Source organism: Lonchura striata, chromosome 2 (genome assembly GCF_050655825.1).
Source record: "Lonchura striata isolate lonStrDom1 chromosome 2, ASM5065582v1, whole genome shotgun sequence".
Taxonomy (NCBI): domain Eukaryota; kingdom Metazoa; phylum Chordata; class Aves; order Passeriformes; family Estrildidae; genus Lonchura; species Lonchura striata.
In genome coordinates, this window is record NC_140704.1 from 148,853,351 (window position 1) to 148,876,943 (window position 23,593).

The 23,593-nt window shown below is 38.0% G+C and overlaps 1 protein-coding gene across 2 annotated transcripts in view; it reads left to right on the plus strand.

Moving 5' to 3' along the window:
• Window positions 1-23,593, plus strand: part of TG (thyroglobulin) — a 148,540-nt gene that overhangs the window by 50,553 nt on the left and 74,394 nt on the right. For both annotated transcript variants that reach the window (XM_077781935.2, XM_085573965.1), the window contains 11 exons: window positions 478-543; window positions 1,228-1,308; window positions 3,424-3,561; window positions 4,702-4,878; window positions 5,836-5,947; window positions 6,440-6,519; window positions 8,051-8,194; window positions 10,835-10,900; window positions 19,967-20,101; window positions 20,931-21,095; window positions 22,192-22,414. In XM_077781935.2, the coding sequence (XP_077638061.2) occupies window positions 478-543; window positions 1,228-1,308; window positions 3,424-3,561; window positions 4,702-4,878; window positions 5,836-5,947; window positions 6,440-6,519; window positions 8,051-8,194; window positions 10,835-10,900; window positions 19,967-20,101; window positions 20,931-21,095; window positions 22,192-22,414 (1,387 nt within the window). The remainder of the gene's footprint in view (window positions 1-477; window positions 544-1,227; window positions 1,309-3,423; window positions 3,562-4,701; window positions 4,879-5,835; window positions 5,948-6,439; window positions 6,520-8,050; window positions 8,195-10,834; window positions 10,901-19,966; window positions 20,102-20,930; window positions 21,096-22,191; window positions 22,415-23,593) is intronic.

The window sequence follows — 23,593 nt, forward strand, 5'->3', positions numbered from 1 at the left end:
TCTGTCTTATTCACCAGCCTGCTCTTGTTCTCTAATGCTTTTTTCAAGGAAACCCATATCACAAGAGAATAAGAATTCTCTGGCTGAATGTATTGCTGGGTAGATGGACCTCTCACATTTTGCCACATGAATATTAATGAAAGTTGAGACTGTGTTCAATGTGTCACTCTGTAATACTTGCAGCATTTAATTCAGGCAGATATAAGCCAATAATCTGAAAGAAATGTGAAGTCTGTAGCAAAGATAAAAAGGGAGATGTCCAGACCTACATGGTAGAAGCAATGATAGGAAATTAAGTGAAGTTTGGCACCCTGGACCCAGACTAGCCCCATGACACCTGGGACCTTGTTCCTTAGACTTTTATATTGTAAAGAAAGTGCTGCATAGTTTAGTGATGTGTTTTCTATGCAATTTCTGAGCATTGAAAAAACATGGTTCATTTAAACAGATATTCTAACAAAATTTTTTCTTTATTAGCTTCTCAGTTGATGGAAGAGGCAGAAAGAAATTTCACAACCTTTCAGGAAATTTACCTGTGGAGAGGTAAGTTATCTCACAGAATTTCTAACAAAAACTTATGATGAACTGTAGGGTGTGGCAGATATCTTCTACAAGGGCAATGTCACTATTACTTCATTTCATACAACTTAGAAGCCTATTGGCAGGGATGTGTAATCTGGAGTAATTCTTCTACTGCCACTTTCATTAAATTTGGCTAAATTACTGTGTCTAAGAATGTAATTTATAACTTTTAATACCCTTGAAAATGATATTATGAAGACACCTGCTTTTGTCCCATCAGTGTCCAATAACATAATAATTTGGCACTTTATGTCTAAGTACATGGGTTATGTTTATTAGCAGAATAATTGTATTTTTTTCTTTCTGAACCACACCATGTACATGGCAGGACTTGCACAAATGATTTGTAATAATGCTTTATGAATGCACAAAGCCTTTAGAGGACTGATGCTGAATACAGAGTGACTGTGGATATGGTATTTACTTTTGTCATCCAAACAATGCATTTTGGTTTAAGTGTTTCCCAGAGCTATACAGATGTGGTTTTACTCATGCTTGATTCAGCATTTGGAGGAACTATCAAAGGAATTTTCCTAAGTGGTTCACTTTATATATTCATTCAGTTTTGAGAGCTGAGGATTATTTTGTCTTGTGAAAGAAAGATAAAGGGAATTACTCTGCTCTTTGATTCCTGTTTCATTCCAGACTCTGATATGGTCACCCAAATGAAAACATCTTTGTGTGAGACTGCTGCTTTGAAGACAAAGGATGATCTGGTGTTATCAGGTATTAGAGCAAAGCAGACAGAACAGGCAATAGAAGAGAGTAGGGAGGGGGTACAGAATTTAATCAGAAAATATCATATATTGCTATACATATGTTCATTATGGTATAAGCATTGTAAAGTCCAGAGGACTGCCCTGAAGCAGGATGTCTGATACAGGTTTTGAGAAAGATGCTCAACATGTAGGCCTGGCTTTATGATTCTTACCTTGCCAGGACAGGCTGGAAATTAAAGTGTAAAAATGTTCAATGCGAGACCTGTTCTTTCAGACTTACTGAAAGAGTCGCAGAAGGCACAGGAAAGGCAGAAGAGGTACAGGAAATATTTAACTGAGAAAAAAAGTTTGCATAAACCCAGAAATAAAATCCTTGGCCTGGGTACCTGGGCATCTTTATTGCTACTGACAGTATGATGTAAATACAGCCCATAGAGAAATCCAGGATGAACTGCAGCCATGAGTGTTTCTTGCATGCATGATCACAGTGAGGGACCTGTGAACTTCTCTTGGCTCCTTTGTTATTCCAGGGTTTGCTCTTTGTTATATGAAGTCATGTACAGGTCCAAATAATTTGTAGGAGGTTACTGGAGTTCATTGGGCCTTCAGCACCATAATGCTAAGAGAAAGTGAGCAGTGGAGTTTACTCAGAGCACCTTTAATGAATGAGAATCTTTGCTGGGGGGTCTTGATGAATGTCTGAGCACAAGATTTAATAAGTGCAAAATCATGAAAAGGAAGTGAATTACATATGGTATTTGAAAAGAAAGCAAACTAAACTAATTAAGAAACTAAAAATGCCCATTTTGCCTAGCAGAACTCCTATACAGTTAGAGGTATTTTAAAGTCCAGACTTAAAAAGAGAGAGAAAAATAATGCACTTACTATGGTGGTTGAAAGTATCTTGCATTTACCTGCCAAGGCATGAATGCAGCCCTCAGGGGGTTCTTCATTTACCTTGCTGGGGCTGATGATATCATTAAAACCTGCAGTTATGCAAGGAATGCAGTTTTTACCTCCATCCCTAAATCTTAGTCTTGACACCAGCTGTTTAAGGGAAACTAAAGGTTGAAGTTATGACTTGAGAGGTAATAGGAATTATAGGTTACCTTTTTTAGGAAGTCATGAATACATCTGGGAAAATGTCTACAGACCTATTATCACTTGATAATTCTTTGTAAAACTTTTGTTTCTGATAGAAATTCAAAGCTACAGTGCATTTTCAGCATGTCAGTAGGTGCTTCAGCACTTAACAGAATCATCAGCATGTCTTTACTTCTTGATTTCATTATGCTGTGATTATTTCACTGCACATGAGATTAAGTAATATAATGTCTCACAATGTTGGAGCTGGAGATGAGACTTGCTGATGACATTTGATAAAAAAGAAAGTGTTTATGAAGAAATTTGTAAGAGATCAGTGAAGAGTGTCCATTTCTTTTAATACTGGACACTTATTTAAGGGGATGAATTTGGGAACAAGAAAATAGCTATGATTGATTGTTTCAGAGGGAGCTCAGGGGATATAAATCATTGCATGCATGTCTAGCGTTCACAGGCAGGTGACAGAAATGAGTTATTTAATGTGGTCTGTGGGAACATAAATTCAGAGAAATGAGCTTAAATGACTGAAATAGGTATTAAGCTTGTCAAGAAAACTTTTACGACTGAGAGGCGTAAAAGCTTCTCAAGGGAATATAAGGAAACTTCTGTTTTGAATTAACAAAATTACATCAATTAAGGAATTACAAATGTCCTTTAAAGCCTAATACTTACATCCTCTGAATCCTTATATTTCACTGTTAGAACATTTTGTAGCATGATAGAGCAGAGAAAACCCTCTGATTTCTAGGAGCAGTAATTTTCATCTAGGTTTTGGGTGTTGGAAATAGTCTGGCAGTATTATTTTGTGCAGTGCAGCTCAGTGAGGAGGCACTGCCCACAGGAGAGACACTGTGAGTGGACAATTCTGTTATTAAAAGCAGGATTTGGTGTATTCTAGCCATACAAAAGGATTGCAGCTGTTTTACTGAGAAAGGCAGAATTTTATACATAAATAAATTTAATTAATTCCAGATCATATTTAATTTTTAGTGGGATTTTTTGTTTGTTTGTATCTCAGATTCCACAAAGGATCTTTTCTACCTAATGGACAACAGCCAGATACAAAGTGACCAGAACTATTCTCTCCCTTACCAGCAGTACTGGGTCTTCAGGCAGAAGTACTCAGCTGAGGAAGCTCTGCTTTGGTGTCTCACACGTAAGGCATCATGGAGACTCGTTCTGTAGGGGATAATAACTAACTAAAAACTTTTAACAGGTGTTAAAATAATGATGAGTAGAAACTTTAGACTTTGAGATTTTTTTTTCCCCTAAAATTTCCATGGAAATTGCCAATGGGGCCACCTGTTTATTCCTTAGAGTCTTTGCCTGCCATGGCAGGAGGGGTGCTCATAATTCACCAACAGAGTGCCCCTGTCATGGGCAAGAAGAGTCAAAGGTACAGCCTGGGCAATGTCCTGCTGTTCTTGAAGTGTACCACTCCAAATAGAGAGGTGGCATAGTGGTAAAAGAAGGTAAAATGTAGGTAATTGGGGTGGTCAATTATAAATGATCAATTACATTTTAATGCAGTAAATGGAGAAGAGTTTCTAGCTCTACCAGGAACTCAGAACTAAGAGTACTAAACAGTGCACAAAGATCACTGTGAGAGGTCAGAAGAGCTATTCCTGTTTAAAATTAAGCATTGACATGCATGTTTACAGGAGCCATTGACTGGTAATTAAGAAATGGGTTTGACATCTTTGGTTCTTTTCTGAAGATGTGCTCTTACCCTGGGACAAACTTCAGCACAAATTGCTATGAGCAAATGTCTTGAACAGCTCATTCTAGGAAAGTTGTGTTTAATTTTGTGTGATGTTTGAATGCTTCAGAAATATTTTTTGTAAATACTTATTAAGACACTGTAGATATTATTGTCCTTTTTATTTGTTAGAGATCATGACTGATGCAGAGTTATCTTTTGATTATGCAATTTATATGCCAGATTTACTAAAAAAGAAAGAGATCTTTATGAATTCAAATATTAAAGAGAGACCAATACACTGTAGTAATGCTTTTCAAAGCTAGGGAATTCATCTTCCCAAGTATCTGTGCTGTAATTCCTTTACTGTGCTCTCCAGGTAAACCTGCTCTTCAGTGCCCCTGGGGCCAGAACATGTCCCTCTTTCTTTTGCACTTTTAATTAATTAAATTAATTGGTTTGCAGATTAGTAGGATAATATTGAAATTCTCACTTTTAGTTGCTTGCTGATGGATAGCTTTGCTCTGAAAACATGAAGGGGAGCAGAGAGGGAAAGGAACCCTCGTGTATGCAACTGTTCATGACTTTGCTTCCTAGGCTGTGCCCAAGAGGAGGAGTTCTGTCGAATGGCAGATCTGCAAAGTGCCACAGACAAATACTTTGTGTGTACACTCTATCCAGAGGCACAGATTTGTGACAGAAACATCAACCAAATACCAGGAAACTGTGCAACTGTGCTACCCTGGCAGCCACAAACACTGTACCATAAAATAGGCAAGTTTTGGTATTTGCATGTATAATGTCTGTTCTAACCCCAGGAATGCAAGCCAGTGTTTTGGCTCTTGGTTCTGAGATAAAAAGTGTGCATGTATGAATGAGTTTTGGGATGTGATGGTGCAAGGGAAGGTCATGCTGTTTGGGATATGGTTTTTCATTTTCAGTTCAGAATGGAAAGATATTAACCACGAATTTCACCCTGTCCACCTCAGCCATTCCCAAGTCAGAGAGGCCAAGTGGATCTCAAATGTATATATTATTTTTTAACCCTTTTTCTAATATGGATGAAATAGGAATATCACTGGAATGTCACAATCTACCATTAAAATTTCTATGGTAGCTAAATAATGCAAAAAGTACTGAGTTAATTTTTTTTTTAATTATTTTTTTAGCAAATGCAGAGCTATAGATGTGAAGTTTAATATTTGATCTGTGAATATTTGGGATGTTCAGTGTTTTTCTCATAGGGCACATGTAAGGAAACTGAACAAACAAGCCTGTTTTCACTGTTCAGGAGCATGTAATTTTGCTGTGACAAATGTAAAGGTCCACTGAACTGAGCTATTCAATCATGTCATTTTGGGGAGCCCAAAGGGCAGCACAGCTGAATAATGCATGAGCACAATGGAGTCTTCCAATCTGGAGCTGTATCCCAGTTTAAGGCCTTGTGGAAAAAGTAGCATCAATACAGGTCTCAGAAGCAAAAGGCCTGGCTGGAAGTCTTCTCTTGGTGATGTAATTTTGGAAGCTTTCAGAGCCTTCACTTGGTGAATTTTTATTCATCTTCAGGCTTAACAACCAAGATGTTGCTGTGATAACATAAAACTATATTTTAATCAACCAGAGTCAGCATAAAAGCACAGACTGGACCTCTACCATTTGATTATTTGGCCAGTATTTGTATACCACAAAGTTAAACTGATTTTTCCAATTTTGTTATTTTTATCCTTCCAGTCACTCTTAAAAGTTCTGTGAAGAGCTTCTACACACGTGTACCATTCCAGAAAGTAACAGAAATCTCAGTAAGGAATAAAACTGACATGAGCAGAAAAGCTGTTTCAGATGGGTATGACATGAATTTTCCTTTGTTTTCCTTGAAATTTTACTCATGTCTGGAATTCCAAGGCTCTGTTATGCAGATACAGGAAATCAAACGCATTGATCCAAGAATTGCATTGTTTGAGAGTACTTAATGAAGAAAAGATAACATATGGTTTAAAAGAGATTTATACTTGAGTTATAAATAATAATCTATATAATTATTAATTATAGACATGAAAATTGCTACTTATAATGCTGCTAATTACTAGTTGGCCTGTTAAATATCTTACCAATGATGCACCACATTAATTTAGACTGATATTTTTAGGGCAGACATCAAAGTGATCATCTAAAATAATAGATATAGTCTGGTAGGTGTATAATAATCAAGCATAATTTCATCTGGAAAATGTGTGGAAGTGTGTGTGTCTACTGGTGCTTCAGCCTTATTGTGAAGGGAATCTCTACAGGTTCTCACTGTCTAATGATACCATGGATGATGTTTTTCCTTTCCTAGGTTTTTTGAGTGTGAGCGTTGGTGTGATGCTGACCCCTGTTGCACAGGATTTGGCTTTTTTAATGACTCTCAGCTGTCAGGTATTTCCCCCCTGGTTTTGTTTCTAAAATAACTTCAGTTATTTTTCTTCATAATTCAAATAACTTCAGTTATATTTCTTCATTATCCAAATTTTATGCTTCTTTTCCTCTGAAATGCACTTTAAAAGCACTTTCAGATCTCATGCACCTCTCTTCAGCACCTTCTTGGGAAACCATAACCATTTCTAGGAATGATACATTCTACATTTCAGAAATTATTAAGAAAACTTCATGAGAATTATTCCTTAACAGACTGCAATTCCAACAGCATAAAATTCAAACTGATAAAACTCCAGTTTTTTCTCATTCATCAACCTCACTTCAAAAGTGTTGTTTGATTACTTTTCAATATTTTTTCCTCTTTTATGTTTCATTTTTTAAAGCCTAAAGGACTCTGAAATCCTAATATTGCTGAAATTAGGTGCATGCAAGCACATAATGTCTGTGGATATTCTGGGGCAGTTTAGCCTTTTTGCTTACTTATTGCCTGACCTTCTCTGCTCCCAAATTTTAGTCTTTTGCCTGAGGAAGAAAGTCTTCAGCTGGTGTTGATATTGGATACTACCCATCTTAAAATCAATGAAATAGATTTTAATATATTATTAAAAATTCAGATTTAGGCCACTGAAATGTGTAACCTTGTTTTTGGTGGAGTAATGTGCTAATTCTCCCTGAGGTCACTAAATGTGCTTTTTCTATTATGCATTTTGGAACCTGAAACTCTCCAGAAATACTTTTTTTTTTTTTTTTCTTTTTGTTGTTGTTGAGCAGACAAAATTTTCACTTGGTCCAAAAATAAGTGGCTTAGAAAATTAATCCAGTGTATTTTATGAGAATTCATGTGCAAATAAAAAAATAGTTGATAGTTTTCATGCCTCCTTATGATCATATGAAATTTGAAGTCTTAACTGAATATGGCTTTGAGTTTCTTTAAATACTTCTAAAATAAATAAAAAATTTAAGGAGCCCAACATGCAAAATGGACCCATTTTTAGTTTATCTGATTAATATTTAATATCTATGACATTTCAGACATCCAGTCTTGGCAGTCATATAGTCAAGAGAGCTAGTAGTAATTTTAACATGAACTGAAATCTTCAATGAAACTGTGTTTCAGACCCTCCATATTTTTCAGGAACAAAATTATTTACACTAGGGGTTTGAAAGAATTTTTATCTTTATGTAAGTAGGGGACATGTTTCAACATGCATGCAGATTTTTAATGGCATTAACATAAAAGCGTTCCTTGCTCAAAGAGTTGTGACCTTTGCTCAGTTAAATTCTCTGTGATTTGGATTATAATGGATTTTTATGCTGGTACCCATCTTCCCTTATAATGAATTCAATGGGATTTTTCAGCACTAATTTCAATTACTTGGCTCATTTCAGGTATTTCCTTTCTTTGATTTCTAAGTCAGATGAATTTCACTTAACACTCAGTGGAACCATGCTGTATTCTTTTTCCTCACAACACTATCTAGAAAAGGAAAATTTTCCCCCTTATTTCTATAGCCATGTGCCTCCTTGGCAGGTGGAAAGATCGTGTGCGTGACTCTGAACAGCCTTGGAATCCAGACCTGTGCCGAGGAAACACGAAGTTCTTGGCACATTTCAGATTGCAGTTCACCAGGTGCTGAAGTCAAAATACATCCATTTGGCTGGTATCAAAAGCCTGGTAAGTGATGCAGGACACATGACTTTTCTAATGGGTTTCTGCACATTGAAGTTTATAATTTAGCTTCAGTGTGTAAAAGTTCCAGCCTCCAACTGTAGGACCCATTTACAAGGACCACAAGTAGACAAGGCAAGCAAGTATGTGCAAAGGAAAGAAAGGTGCAATTTAATATCCATTTTAATACAAAAAGAATAATAATACCTCAAATATGTATAATTTAATTTCTTAGCTTCTATCAGAAACTTGTGGCCAATGTGAGAATTCAAATATATTTTGTCTCACTGAGCAGTCCTGGTCAGGAAATCATTCTTTGCTTCTCACTCCTGGGCTTATGGTTTTACCATCCATGTGAATGCATAAGCTTAAAAGGTTTGGGTTTGCTACAGAATTTAAAATTCACTTCTGGTTGTTTTGGTAAAGAAAGGACCAAGACCAAGTTCTAAAGTAGACCTGTATTTTTGAAGTAGCAAGAAGTCATCAGGTATTTAAACAGAAGAGCAGTTATGAGATGTTTCATTGTTTTTTCGTGAGGAATCAAAACCACTCCTAGTCAAGATGGATTTTATTTTCTGTGGAGAAACAAAAGCTTCATTGCTCTGTCGAAAACTTTAAATGGGTTTCCCATTTGTCACACTCCAGTTGGGCAGGTCTAGTTCTACTTAGTTAAGCTCTGATTTCACATGACTGAAAGAATAAGGAAAACAATTGCCTGCCTGAATTTGTCTCCCTTTATGGGAGGACAGCCTGTTCCTTGGTCACACAGACACAACTCCTGAGCAGAGACCCCCCATGGGGGGCAGGTCTGGTGATGTTGGAAGAATCAAGGAAAATTTTTGAATAACACTTTTTTCTGCTTTGATACTGGATTATACCCCTAATTCTTGCAGAGTAGAGAAGGGCTGATAGCTGAGAGAGGGGCACTAAGCATGGATATATATTATCCAGAAAATGTGATAGAAAGATAATCCAGTTAAAACTGTGTAGAGATGGATCAGATATTGTAGCAATACATTGTATTTTACAGTGTTGATAAATAAAACCTTTATTCATGCTCTAAGTGTCTAAAATGTGAGCTCAGTGTTGAGCTTTTCAAGTCTTGCATTGTCCCTTATGCCCACAGAACCATCCATGTCCTCTTGTGGGGCAGCCCTTGTTGAAGGGTAGAGACAGTATGGAAACATTTTGGGAGCTGGGAAGGGGTGGGCAGAGGGTCTGGCACTGAGGGGAAGGGAACAACAACCTGATAAAGCAATGGAAGCATCCTGATGGCAGGGGGAGTTGAGATGCAGACATGGGTAAGACTGGAGGAAAGAAAGGTGGAGCAAAGAGGGGACAGCAGAGGTTTAAATACACTTCCAGTTTTTGGAATTGTTTTCTCCTTGTTGGCAAAGAGCAAAAAAAAATATAGGCTGTTTCTCACGTGCCAGCCAGAGGGATGATGAAGAGGAGCCCAGGTGTATGCAAAGTAGGGAATGTTAAGAGATTCAGTGACATTTCCTTATGCATTGAGACAGCTACAGATGTGTTTCCACCATAACACACAGCAGGGCACAGATGTTTATGCAAATGGGGATATTTACAGAAAAAAATTTGTATCGGTTCTGCTGGTGAGTTGAAGGTCTGAGAACCAGGAAAAGGAACAAAAGGGTTCTGAGACTAAAAAGGAAAATGAGTAAAATCTGAAGGAGTGATTTACTGTAGGCAATGGGATATTAGCATGATACACCATCTGTGGCTGTATTCCACATTTTGGTTTGGGGAAGGTACTTCTGTCTCTGTGTTTCATAACAGGCTGAGCTGATGTGTGATCTGTCTGCTGCACAGCTCTGCTCATGAGCTATTTAATTTTGTATAGTAACAGCTGTAGCTCGGTCAAAAAGGAAAATAGTGTAGCATTTCAAAGACTTTTGGATATGCCCAATCCTTCACTTCTGTGAATGGGAAAACCTCTGAGATTTTAGAAACATCTATTAGTTACATGCATGGAAATACAGCAAATCTGATCCGTCTTCATCTTTTGTAGGGATGGTAATTTATTATATCTTAGTGGAGAATTTATTAGTGGTTTGACTGGCCAAAATGTTATACAAAATATGAATGCACAGGGAAAACTTCATTTTTATTATTTGTGATTACAAAATATTTATGGGAAGTATTAGCAAATGAGAAGCTTTTTGTATGGAAATTAATATGAAGTTTGATGTATAATGAATTCTTATTTGAACTTCAATTTGGAAAGTGTTGTGCTGGAAACTGCCTTGTTTCTAATTCATGTTTCTGAGAAATTCCAGTTTGCTAGAAGCAGAGAGAATCTCATGTCTCTCCTGGTGCAGAAACTCAAATGTAGAGAGGGGCATAGAAAAATCTACAGAAATACTGAAATAGATTGTTCATAATTGCATCTCAAAAAGCATTTGTAGAAATGTTTATAAATACAGAAATTTAGGGAAGTCTGGTTTAATGTACAAGCTCAAAAGGATTAGATAGCAAAGCAGCATTGCATCCTTACTCTTGGTGTGTGTGGGCAGAAGATGCAACATCCAGGTCTGAGAAGTAGTGCTGGAAACTTTGAGTATCAATTGCATTTTAAACCTTGAAGTATTACTGTTTTCAATTGTGTTGTTGTTTTTCTGCTTTCAGCTGACTTGAAGAGCACCATTCCCAACCTGTGTCCACCTGTTAATGTACCTTTCAGGCCAGAAAGTGGTAAGTGTATTTATGAATTAAACAAAACCCAAACCAAACATCTCCCCCAAAAGTCCCTCACAAAAAAAAAAAAAAAAAAAAAAAAAAAAAGGCAAAAAAAGCAGTAAAAATCCCCCCATCCACTATTTTGTTCATATTGCTGGAAGATCATACTATAATGAAAATGTTCCCCATGAGGTCATTCATTTAGGTGTTTACTAATTTTCATTAATTGTGTATCATTTAAAAGAAAGAACTGCTATATCCACAATACTGACCTAATTTCTCACACTCACTGCCACATGAGACAAAATATTTGGCAGGACTGATGAAAAAATTTATTTATGATTGTGGGTGTCACATCAGTTTCCAGATACAATGAATCTTATGGTACTCACATGCATTATTTTAAAAGTGGGTGGATTTTCTTAGTAAATGAAACTTAACTGCTCTTTTTCAGGACTTTTTGTCTTCTGACCCCTAAAAATATATGCAATAGTCAGCAGCTACAGGCTTCCCTGAAGTGTCCTTTCCAGAAATACACTGCATAGCTGCAAAATGCTGTGTGTAACAGAAAGGAAGGGAGTGGACTGCTTATTAGAAAACTCAATTTAACCCTCCAGTTATACTGAAATGAGAAGTGACTTCCATCTCTGCCTTTGATTTTCTGTTTGATCTGAACAAATACTTCATCTGATTGAATCTTTCTTTAAACTATATGCAGCTGAGCATGCAGGAGACTTGACATTTGCAAAGAATTTTCAATACTCAGTTCAGAATTTATTCTGATCTGTCTTATCATAATATCCATAACCACGAGTCCTGATCAAGTTTGGTCTATTTTTTAGTATTTATGCTTTTTAAATGATCATTTTAATGCAATAGAAGGAGAACTCCTATCTTTGTAGGTAAGCAGAAATAATTTTTGTGTAAAACACTTTGAGGAGGTGATGGGGTAGGTCCTGCGTGTAGGTTGGGCAATTCAACTCCTTTGCAAACTGTTTTTCCCATGGGATGTGGAAAACAACTTCACTGAAGCTTTCTTCCTCCCAGAATGAAGCTTGGTAGTAATTTTGTCATTTTACTTTTATGTTTTTCTTGCTTTCTTAAATCTAGGAAAACAGTGCCCTAAGCAGCACTTAAATCAGGAAATTAGGTCTTTCTGTTGTTTGCTCTTGACTCTAAGGCTGCCAAGAACAGCAGCACCAGCAAGTGAGGTACTCATCTTTTGTCACAACCCTGACCTATCACATCCATTTCCAGGTCATCTTTCCAAATGCAGAGCAGCTCGGGTTATCACTAGTTTGCAGAGATCTGGTTAAGCAACCCAAGCCAGCAGAGCTTTCCACAAGGATGCAGGATTCTGGGCTAGAGTGGTTGTCCTGGGGACTGGCAGTGGTCAGGAGAAGTCACTTAATTACAGAGCACAGCAAGGCTTATAGAATGGAATGGAATTTAAATTAGCACCGGTTTCGTGGACACTTTAGGGCTCTGACACCACTGGAGCAACAACACATTCAAAATGCAACTGGACACCATCTGTCCTTAAGTTCTGCCTCATTTCGATAGTAAAAGTACCAGACTGCTTATTTAGGTCAGATTGTTATCTGGGCCGTATTGTCAGAGGTTTTAGAAAATTTTCAAAAGCATTGTTTGCAAATGCTTTATGATTGTATGTTGTATTAATATGTACTATATTAGAGCTGGGCATCACACAAAAGCTAGCGTTTACTGAATTTTGTACATTGTGGTAATGCTTGTACATGGGGATAAAAAATTACTGCGGCTGCTCTGTGGTAGCTAAATGGTGAATGTGAGAAAATATCACTGATTGAAGGGTACTGCCATGAGTAGATATGTGTGTGTGTGAATGTAAAAGTATCTATATATATAAAAATATATAATTTTTTCCATTTAAAGATCAGAAAAATACTTAAATTTTCATACTTTGCCAGAAGGCTCTGCAAAATTGCGAAGTTAATGTTAAGTCCAGTCTAGAGTCTGAGTTAACTGGAGCTCTATTAAGGCTTACATTTCATCAAATGTTAATGCACTGACTGCCTAATTTCCAAGTCAGCCAGTTTGCAATGCTCAGGACAGACTGCCCAGCACTTTGCTTCCTCCCATTTGCAGTCAGGATGCTGCTCTATTCAAAATCTGTGGTGTCTGCAGCCCCAAATGTTGTGAAGAAACCCAGATGAGCAGACTTATTTTCAGCCTGGTGGGAAGTAGATGCTTTGCCTGTTTTGCTCATTGTTCTTCTCAAAGGCTTTGTAGGACCATAAAACTGCAGAAAGGTCTCAACAGATTTTCACAAGTACACGGATAGCAAAAGGCAGGGTAGGGAAAGTGTGGAGCTGCTGAATGGGGCAGAAGACCTGATGACAAAGGAGATGGAAAAGGACAAGGTTCCTTCTTCACCTCAGTCTTTCCTGGCAAGTCCTGCCTTCAGGATATTCAGAGCAGGGGGAAGACTGCAGCAAGGAAGTTTTAGCTTTAGAGAAAGAGGATCAGGTCAGGGACCAAGCTGGACATACAAATCCAGGAATGCAGAGGGAGCTGGTTAATGTCATTCTGAAGCTGCTCTCAAATACCTTTGAAGGTGATGGGAGAGATAATTATTTTCCTTCTGTTCCCTGGTCTGGGCTGTTGAAGGAGTTCCTCAGCAGTAATCACCATGTCTAGACCTCTGAATCTGCAATGACAAAAATAATTTTCAGGAGCAACATCTTTTCATGTCTTGTTCTAAAGCAGCCTGCAGCCACTAGGGAGATGCAAGAAAAGACCCTTCCCTATGTAAGGTCAGTCCTGGGAGGGACGCAGCAAAAGAAGAGGGTCAGGGCTCTTCCTGTTCTTTGTCTTGTACCAGCATGTTCATCCAGCAGTCCATTGCAGCCCTGTGATTTCTCTCAAAAGCCTGAGGCTCCAATGGGCTTTCTGCAAAATATTGCCCCTACAAACAACACTGCTGTGTGTTTCTAACACTTACTAGGTACCCCATGAGCCCGTGAAAAAGAGGGATTAGTGCTCTGTAGTGCCTGCTACTCTCTAGCAGGAGGGAGGTGAACTGCACAATGTCTTTCATCTGAATTCTCATTGTTTTGTTGTTGCCTCAGCACATTTTGCCTGCTTGCAAAAGCCGTTCTGCTACAAGGCTAAAGTCTCCAAGTCATCTCATCTCCAAGCGCTCATGTGTGTAACTGAATGCATGGTTTTCATCTTTAACTAAATTAACACTTTCATTTATTTCTGCACATCTATTGCATGGAGCAGAGAAGGCTCCTGCTGCTCTGTTGTGATTTCCTCATAGTTTCTGTGATCTCAGAAGTGGTGCTTGAAAAATTGACAGCCTTAACTGACTGGGAAACTCTGACTTTTTGCGTTTGGAACATTTTTTCCCCTGTAGAAGTTCATGTGCTGTGATGACGCTGAGCATGGAACCATCTGTGGGGAGTTTCAGGCACGATCTGTGACCTTTAACAATGGGAGGACAGATGTTATTTTAAGACTGCCCATGCTGAAAATGCTCATATGTCATCCTGCAGTCTTGGTTTACTTAGGCTGGTATTTAAGCAACTCTGCTCAGTTGTGTGAACATGGTGGACTGTCTTATAAAGAGAAAACAGCCAGGTCTCAGGTTTGAGATGGAACTTCCTGCAGGCAGATGTAAGCTAGGGGAGATAAGAAAATGGTTTTTCTAATTATATAATTTTGTATTGTTATTTTCCAAATGTGCAATGCTGTTATTCAAACAGTTTATGCACAAGGGTTTGAGTGTTGAAAATTTTTATGTGTTTGCAAATTAGTCTGAAAGAAGCAAAACAACCTATGAGATATATTACCTGAATTTATAGAAGGAATACTTGTGCTTAGAGCGGACTGGAGAGCCTGAAAATACTCCTGTGTATGTGGGGAGGAACAAGCTTGATGACTTTTGACTTTGTTATGAGATTTATTCATTGTATACAGTAATTGTTTAAAATTTAATGAATATTTTTGTCTTCAGTTCTAACTAGAGCATGCCTATCTGTCTTAGATTTGGCAGCTGTTAGGAGGCAGTGGCCCTTACAGGGCCCTGTGGGTTACATACAGATCATGTGGGCTCTGTTCCCACTCCCTGCAAATCAAGTCATTAATTGAGAAACCACCCAGGCATGTGGATGTAATGATCTTAGCCCCTTTCTGTTCCTGCCTCCTATGATCCCCTGGTGATTTATAGTCATTCCCTTGAGGCAGGACTGAGCAGAATAGTGGCTACAGGATATTCCAACATGGGAATAAATTTCCTATTGGGCTGTGTCTGCACATGGGGTATTTCCATTCTCAAGAGAGATGCTGATGGCAGTACAAGTGCTGATGTAGCTGACTTTGGTGATTAATAGTATCATTTATCTTCCTGCTTTCCCACAATGGTGAGTATTTGTCAGAGACATATAGTGTGAAAGAAAGACAGCCTTATTTTATCCATTTTTGGGAACTGATTTACTGTGCTCCCACACAGCAAATTTGATCTCTGACATGGAATTATTCTATCTTTGGTCTTAAGTTTGATTTTTATTGTTTGTAGATATGAGGCTTTTACCCTTTTGAAAACAGTTTAAAAAATACCTAGTAAAAATACCTAGTATATTTTTAATATCCCCTTACTATATCATTTGCTATAATTGGCAACACTAAAGGAGACAGAAAGCTTGTATTTAAGAGGAATATTGCAGGATTGCTCCCTGCCAAAGGCCATAAATACACAGTTGTTATTTTTGAGACTTGTCTGAGTTGTCATTACAGTTATTATGCAGAAGTTTAAAGAAAATAATTCATTTTGAATTATACAAATCTCAGTGGATCAACAAAAACAAGAAGCAGTTATATTTTAGGAAGAGTATATTTTCTGCAGGTCCACTCTGAGTTGATGATTTGCTGGCTTTGAAGATTGTTGGTATACAGACAGGTTAGGCAGTATGCTGAAAAAAATCTATTAAAACTAGGAATATAAAGCACAGAGTTCAGTCTGTAGGCATGTTTTGGGTTTGAGTCAGGGGTATTAAATATGGCTCACAAATTTCAGAATTAAGATCAAAATATTTTCATACATAAATCAGGCATAATTAACCCAGAGGTCTGATTTATGTACTTTCTTAACCTTATATTGACCTCCTCAACTTCACAAGTTTTCTTTTAAATTTAACTTGTTATTTTAATGCACTTCCATATCTCTGTTTCCTTAGATCAAGTGTTAAATTTTGCAGCAAACTCGTAATTTATGCCTCTTTTCTTCCACTGATGACAGTGATAAAACTTTTGTTGACTTTATGGCAAGGTTTTCATTATCTCTTTGCCAGGAAATCTATTCCAGTCTTGTGATCTTGTGTCTGCAGTGGGAGCAGAGTAAGGCCAGCGTGAGTCTTTTTGCAAATCAAGTCTTAAACTTTGCCTACCTAAACAAGAACATCTGGAAGAGAGGGGCTCTCTATATGGAACATCTATAATTTTGAAATGAGAGTTAAAGGGGATGGCTGGATTCAGAGGGCTGTAATTATCCAATGAAAGCCTTTGCCAAAGTGTGGGTTGGCAGGTCAGCTCTTAACCTATATATAAATCAGAAATTCTTCCAGCCCATCAGGTGCACTGAGCATTGCCAGGAGCACAGGGCCAGTCTGCAGCTGCCTTGTGAGAGCAGTTTCCACATGAGGCAAGTTTAGATCAGCCATGGAAAGTTGTGTTTTGCTCACAGAAGGAAGTGGCTGTGTATGGCTGTTGCTGGATCTGATTTCAGGAGTAGGAAGAACCAATATCCAGAATCTCTTTAGCAGCTCACTGCTGGCTGTCAATGTCCACTGTGTGCCATGCACAGCTCTGTGTTAAAAGAGGTTTGCTCTGTTGTTAAAATAAGCATTAATGTTTGTGTGTCTCTCTGCATCTGGGGTCAGCTGAGCAGAAAAAGGGAAAAGCAAAAAAACTGAGCATCTCAGCATTTAAATCTGACCTGAGATCATGAATACTGCGTCTGGGATGGAGGATGAAAAAAATCCCAAAACAATATAAACCCCAACCCAACCCAAAAAACCTCCCATGTGGGTGATGGCAAGGGACACTTCTGTGATATCTGGGACAATGAATAATCAGTTTAGATAGGAATGTAGGAGCTGTGGATATTTGCATCATGAGTGGTCCCTCTTCCATATATAGCATGGGCTGCAAAGTTCCCAGTGTGCCTCATATGTATATAAAAGATATGCTCCTGACTTAACTCTGTCCCACATAAAGGGATAAAATAAATTTCTAATGTAGAAGTAGAAAGTGTAGCTTGTGAAATTAACTATAGGAAGCAAAATTCAAGTGTCAGAGCTGTAAATTCAAAAAGTTGATTTTTTTTTTTGTGGATTCATTTAGAATTTCCCTCCTGAGAGGGCAAGAACCCCTCTGAATGGCCTGTGGGAAATGGAGGCAAATGAGAATGGTGAGAATTGTCTGAGGTCACTTGGTGAGTCAAGGAAGCCATGGAAAGAGAGTCTAGGGAAATGTCTTCCAAAACCACTGGTGCACCCAGACTTTTTGTGTTACTGTGGAATCCAGACAAGGCTCTCTTTTGGGAGGACCACAGCTGGCAATTTGAAGCTTTATGTTTTTGAACCTCAAGAGATTTTGCTTGTTCCATTAGTAGGACCTCAGCTGCTGGTACTGTAGACAGCACAGGATGGCAACATTGCTCTTAGGTAAAAAAAAACTTTGAGTCATATTGATAAAAGTAATCTTTTCTTGTTCTTCAGAAAAGAAAAAAAAAATCCCAAAAAACCACAAGCTGAAAACATAAATTGTCAAGATTCAGTCTGGAAAAGAAAGACCTGGGGGATCTAGTAATGCAGGCAGAAAATATCTGGAGAGGATGTAATGGTTAATTCTCCATCACTTAAAATTGATGGAAAATTATACTTATTTTAAAATAAAATTTTTAAATTTTATCTTTCTAAGTATGTGCCACCCTAGATGTAGAGGCTAAAGTTTTCTACCATAGGTCACATAACAGCTCATGGTGGATATTTTTCAAAAAGAGAAACCATTGACAGTATGAAAAATAGTAATTTCTACATTACTAAAATCACTCTGTTCCTCTAAAATAATTGACTAGTCAGTCCTTAAAGGGAATAAAAAATCCAGTGCAGTGAGTCTGTCACATAAGTCAAGCTGTGAGTGCAGGGTCACTGCTCCTGACTAATTCAGATCCCCTCTGATGTAGCACTGGTGATGACTTTGCCTCTCTGTGACTCAAGGAAGCTTGTGGTGTTAACATAACACAGTGCAACACCACATTATCCTTCATTTCTACTTAGCTGGAGACCTTCAGCTTCTTTCTCTTAGAAAAGTTGCTCACAACTATAAGAGGAATGGAATTATTTTGGCTGTAAAGGACCCACAGAGCCCAGTCCTGCTTTCTTGCCTCTAGTTCAAAACCTGAACTCTGTGAAGTTCCATGGAATATAGAAAGTCAGTTCATCACTCCATCAGATGTTCTCTTCACCAAGGGGGATGGCAAAGGAGCCAAGCCCTAATGCAACATCCTTGGTAGTGGTGATAGCACATTAGTTTTTTTCAGCTTGTCCTTTGTGAGGTAACTCATGCTTGAGGTTTACACTTCCTAGGGAAGGATTTACCCTGCAAAAGAAAAGACTTTCTGTTACTCTGTGTTGTCATCAATAATACAATAGTTATGAAATTGAATTTAGTCTCTGCTATTCCCTGCCTGTTTGCTCAAGGAGGATGCAAACAGCCTTGTCTGTGGTGTTTTGGCTCTTGGGTTTCCATCAACTGGACACGTCAACACCAGGACTTTCACACTGATTTTATGGATGCCAGACCTCAGCCTCAGGTCTGATGTTGAGTGCTGTGGTCAAATTGTCTTTCTGAGAGGGGGAGAAAGGAAACTTTGGCCATCTTTGCCAGTCACTGATTTCTCAATAGAATAAAAGAAATGTTTAATGAAATGACAGGTCATGACTTTTGTGTCTGTGTGGGTGAATGAACTCAAGGGCAAGACCTGCTCACTAGGAATAGCAAAGGAACAGCTGACTCTGCTCTGTCCTCACCCTACAATTACATGGAGAGGGCAACACCAACCTCCTGTTTAGGACTCAGTGGCCACAGCAGGACCTTTTGCTTTTAAAATATATTGAACTTCTGAAAGGAACTGAAGTAATTAAAGGCCCATTCTGTCCCAAACCTTATTTTTTTGTCTTTTGTGTGCAAAATTGAGAGTTCTCAGATATTTTTATCTGTTTGTATATGAGAAAAGAATGTTTGTGGCATGTTTTTTTTAAATATAATTTGAGAGAGAAGGACAATTCTTGAGGAATGTCAGAGTTAGTACATATGTATATATGCATGCTCACACAAGTGCATGGATGTTAAAGGTATATATGGGAATATACATATATGTAATACACATGATTATATTTACACATATGCACATATTTGTGCGTATATATTATATATATATATATTATATATATATTATATATATTATATATATAATATATATATTATATATATATATTATATATATATTATATATAATTATATATATATATATATATATATAATTATATATATTAATTATGTAGAAGTTGCATCACATTAAAACTATTCATAGAATTTAATATCATTTTGTCCACCAAATCAAATTAAAATGATCAAATTAACCTTCACTTGCTTTCCAAGAAGTTAGTGGCTGTTCCTGTTCAGGAACTTGTATGCAAGCATTAGAACCCATACCCTTTAATGTAATTAGGGCTGTTCAAAAAACTTTTCTTTAAATCAGGATTTACCTTCAAACCTGGATAAAGGTGCTCTGGATTTGCCTGTTTCTTTACTAAACACCTTTGCAAACAAATTAATATCTGACCTCTGAACATGAGATCAGACTTTCAAGTCAATAAAAGGCCTTTGAATATTTAATTTATTCTCAGTTCATGCAAAGGAAGATGTCATTTGTTCATTGAGGAACTCCCCAATGCTTTTAACTCTTTATTAAGTTTGTCTGAAATTTTTACTGCTCCTTCTAGTCATATTGTTTTTTTATGGTTCATTTTACAGAGTATATGGATGCATGGCAACCCTTAAATGTGTCATCTGTTCTCATGGATTCATCCATCTCACACTTTGAAGTTGTGCATGTTAGCAGAGATATATCTAATGACTTCTCCTTGGCGAGAGATTTTTGCCTTTCTGGTAAGAAATGGTCATTCCCAGCTTTACAGAAAATGCTGACTTGTGAGTCTGAAAACCAGGAACAGCTTTCCCACTTTTGACATTGATACACTGATTTTACTTGTCTTTAAAGACTATTCCAGTGTTTCCTGATCTGAGAGAGGGGTTCTGAAGCAGTTTAGAGGGTGATGCAATAGCTATAAAATACTTAAATGTAATACAGTAATGAGGTAATTTTGACACCTCTTGGGCATGGAGATCTCTTACTTCTCCAGGCATTGTACAGCTGGAAGAATAGTATAGCAAGTAATTAAAGCAATGATGTCTTGTTTTTCTAAAGAACTACTTCCATTTGCTAAATCCACCTGCCAACACCTAAATCAACCTGTGGTAGGTTGAAGCAGGGATTGAGCTGGAGTAACAGCAAGGAGAATTGCTTTATTCTACAGCCTGACCAGACAGAAGAGTCTTTTAATTTCACATGACTGGGAAATCCTCAATGCCACAGAGTGGTAGAAATAAGGGAAAGTTCCCACTTACTCACTGGAGACTGTTAGAATTCAGATGAGGTTATCAGCATTTTATTAGATAATATACTTCTTCTAAAACCTGTGATAATACTTCTTTTGCTGATTATTCCATTTTAAACCAGTATAAGCTTCTGTCCTTTCACTATTTTGCAGAATGTTCTGGGCATTTAAGGACATTTATGTCCCATTGCTCTGAATTACATCATATCTTTGTTGCTTCACCTGTTGACAACCTTTCTTTTAAGAACAGTGTAACACTATCATGTAAAATGTGAGAACACATTTTTACCTGCTCTTTTTCTTCATGCTTCACCTCACAGCTTGTTCAAAGAACCAGTCATGTGCAGTGGTTACACTGGAAATCCAGCCTTCAGCCATAAGGTGCATTTTCTACCCTGATACACAGATGTGTGCACATGGCCTGCAAGGGCACAGCTGCTGGGTTTTACTGAAAGAACCTGCTGCCTACATCTACAGGAGACAAGGTGAGAGCAGGTCAAAGCTGTGGAGGAAGGACCTCAACTGTGGTGCTCGATTCTTGTGAGTGGAGGACTGAGGAATTCCTCACCTCATAAAACAATCTGGATGTCTCCTAGACGCTTGTCCATGGCTGTTGCAAAGGAGTTACAGCCAAGAGGATGGGAAAAATGTCCCCAAATACTTTTTTAAAAATGCATGAAATTGTAGTCTTACCCACTGGTGGTGAAGCAGGCATAACAGAGGAAATTTAGTTTATGAAGGATGTTTTGAAAGTGGAGTAGTAAAACCAAACAACAACCGTAATGCAAGTCCAGCTCTTAGCTTTTCATCTGCAGAAGATTCTTTGATATGCTCTTCATTTTAAGCTTGGAGAATAACATTAGGAGTGTTCACTGCCAATTGAAAGTATTAAGGACAATCTCTAGAGAAAACATAAAACCAAACAGATATTGCTTCTCCTTAAACAGGATGTAATAATATTTTAAATAAGTGAAAAATATTTAAGAGAGAAAAAGAAGCTGTGCAGACAGTGTAGATAAGTAAAAATTCTGCTGGTTACATACTTATTTTAAAGTGTATTTGGTTTATTCCCCTTGATTTTTAAAGATACTGCTTTCTTTTTATATAATACTGGTTATTTTATTTATTAAAGGTAATCAGAACCCAAGTGACAATAAGGGGGAAAGGAAGAAAATTTTCCTTTTCACTGAAATTCTGTGAAGTCAATGAGAACCTTCTAGGTTGAAACTCAATGAGAGAAAAAGCAGTTTATCATTGCAAAGTAAAACAAAATCACAAACTGAGACACAAAAGTAGACTTGTGTGTTTCTTACAGGTTTGGTTTTAGTCCCTTTGAATTTTGTTCCTGCCTATCAAATACATTGTTTTAGGAGAAAAATAGCAGGAGGTGTCACTTCACTGTGTTTTAATGAACTGTTTTATAGGAAAGCAGTAAAAGTAAACAGTGAGTTTATCTGTGTTTCCTTTAGAGAAGGGACACTTAACAGTTTAACACTATGGGAAATGGGACTTATTTTCATTTCCAAAATGGTCTTAACTTGAAAAAAACAAATTATTTTTCCTGTGCTTACCCTCTGATAGATTTACTCCTGCCCATTTCCGAATCGGATTCAACCCCAAGAGTGTACATCCCGTCCCACGGGTATCTGATGGGCAAATCCCAGGTGATCCACGTTGGCTCAGGGTGGAGGAACATCAGCCAGTTCCTGGGGATCCCCTACGCTGCCGCTCCGCTCGGCGAGAGGCGCTTCCGTCCCCCAGAGCCGCCTGCTTGGCTGGAGGCCTGGAACGCCACCGCGGCTCGGTGAGAAACCCCTGGTCCGCCAGGAGTGGGAAAGCTGCTGGAGTGATGACAACAATATTCATGTCCTTTCCTGCAAAGCAGCCTACAGAGTACAGACACTTTGATTAGCAAGGAGAATAATTTCTCCGTCTATGTGTTAAAGAATGCAAGCACCTCCAGAGAAAAGGCAAATTCCTGTCCACTCCGTTGCCTTGAATCTCTGCATAACTCCCCACCAACTGTCTGCTCTCAGTCCATTTTCATTCTGAATAGTATTTATACAGGTATTTATTATATTTATACAAATAGTTTGGTCCTGCTGAGCCATACATTTGTACACATTAATCCAAGAGGGCACTTCAACACTGATGTAACCAGAAGCTATGGGCCTCATATAGAAATTCTCTGCCTGGTAGGGGCCAAGAGATCAGGTTGAAGAGCCCAGAAAATCAATCTCTTCTGTCCAAAACCTAATGAAAGGCAAATATCTGGAGAGTTGAAAGTATATTTGGCCTTTGCTTGTCCCCTCCTCCAGGATGCTGCTGAGCTGTGGCGGTGTGAAGCCACAGCCTCGAGTACATTGCAGGCATCTGGTGGGATGTGACTTTTTGTTTCCTCACGTATTTAGTGATGTTATTTTAGCACACACAGCACCAGCTCTTGGTGTCTGAGCCACAGTCTGGGTCTAGTTAGACCCACCTGCCTTTGTGATCTCCCGTTGAAGACCTGGAGTTACAATGAGCAGCCTGGCTGAGATTTAAAAAAAAAATTTGGGGACCTTTGTTAATCTGTTTCTGGCTTTTGAATCCACAGTGCTTGCTCACTCCAATGAAGACTTCAGCTATTATCTTTTATTATCCATTTAAGAATAAAAAAACAATTATTTGAGTTTACACTTGGGGAATTGGAGAGACCTCACTTTATGTATAGAAACTGTTGATTTTTTTTTAGGATTATACATATTCTGTATTGATGCTGAATATTTATATATGAGAAATTCACATTAGCACAATGCCATTATTGACAGAAGAGATATATTTATTTATCAGCTTGGACTTGATAAAACACTTTAAAAACTTAAAAAACTCAACCCAAACCAACCCAACACAACCAAAAACACCTGGCAGCTATTGGAGTCTCCAGCTCCTGGAAGAGCTGTGGACTTGCTTCAGCAGGTGGCAGCCTTTCTCCTGGGAGCTG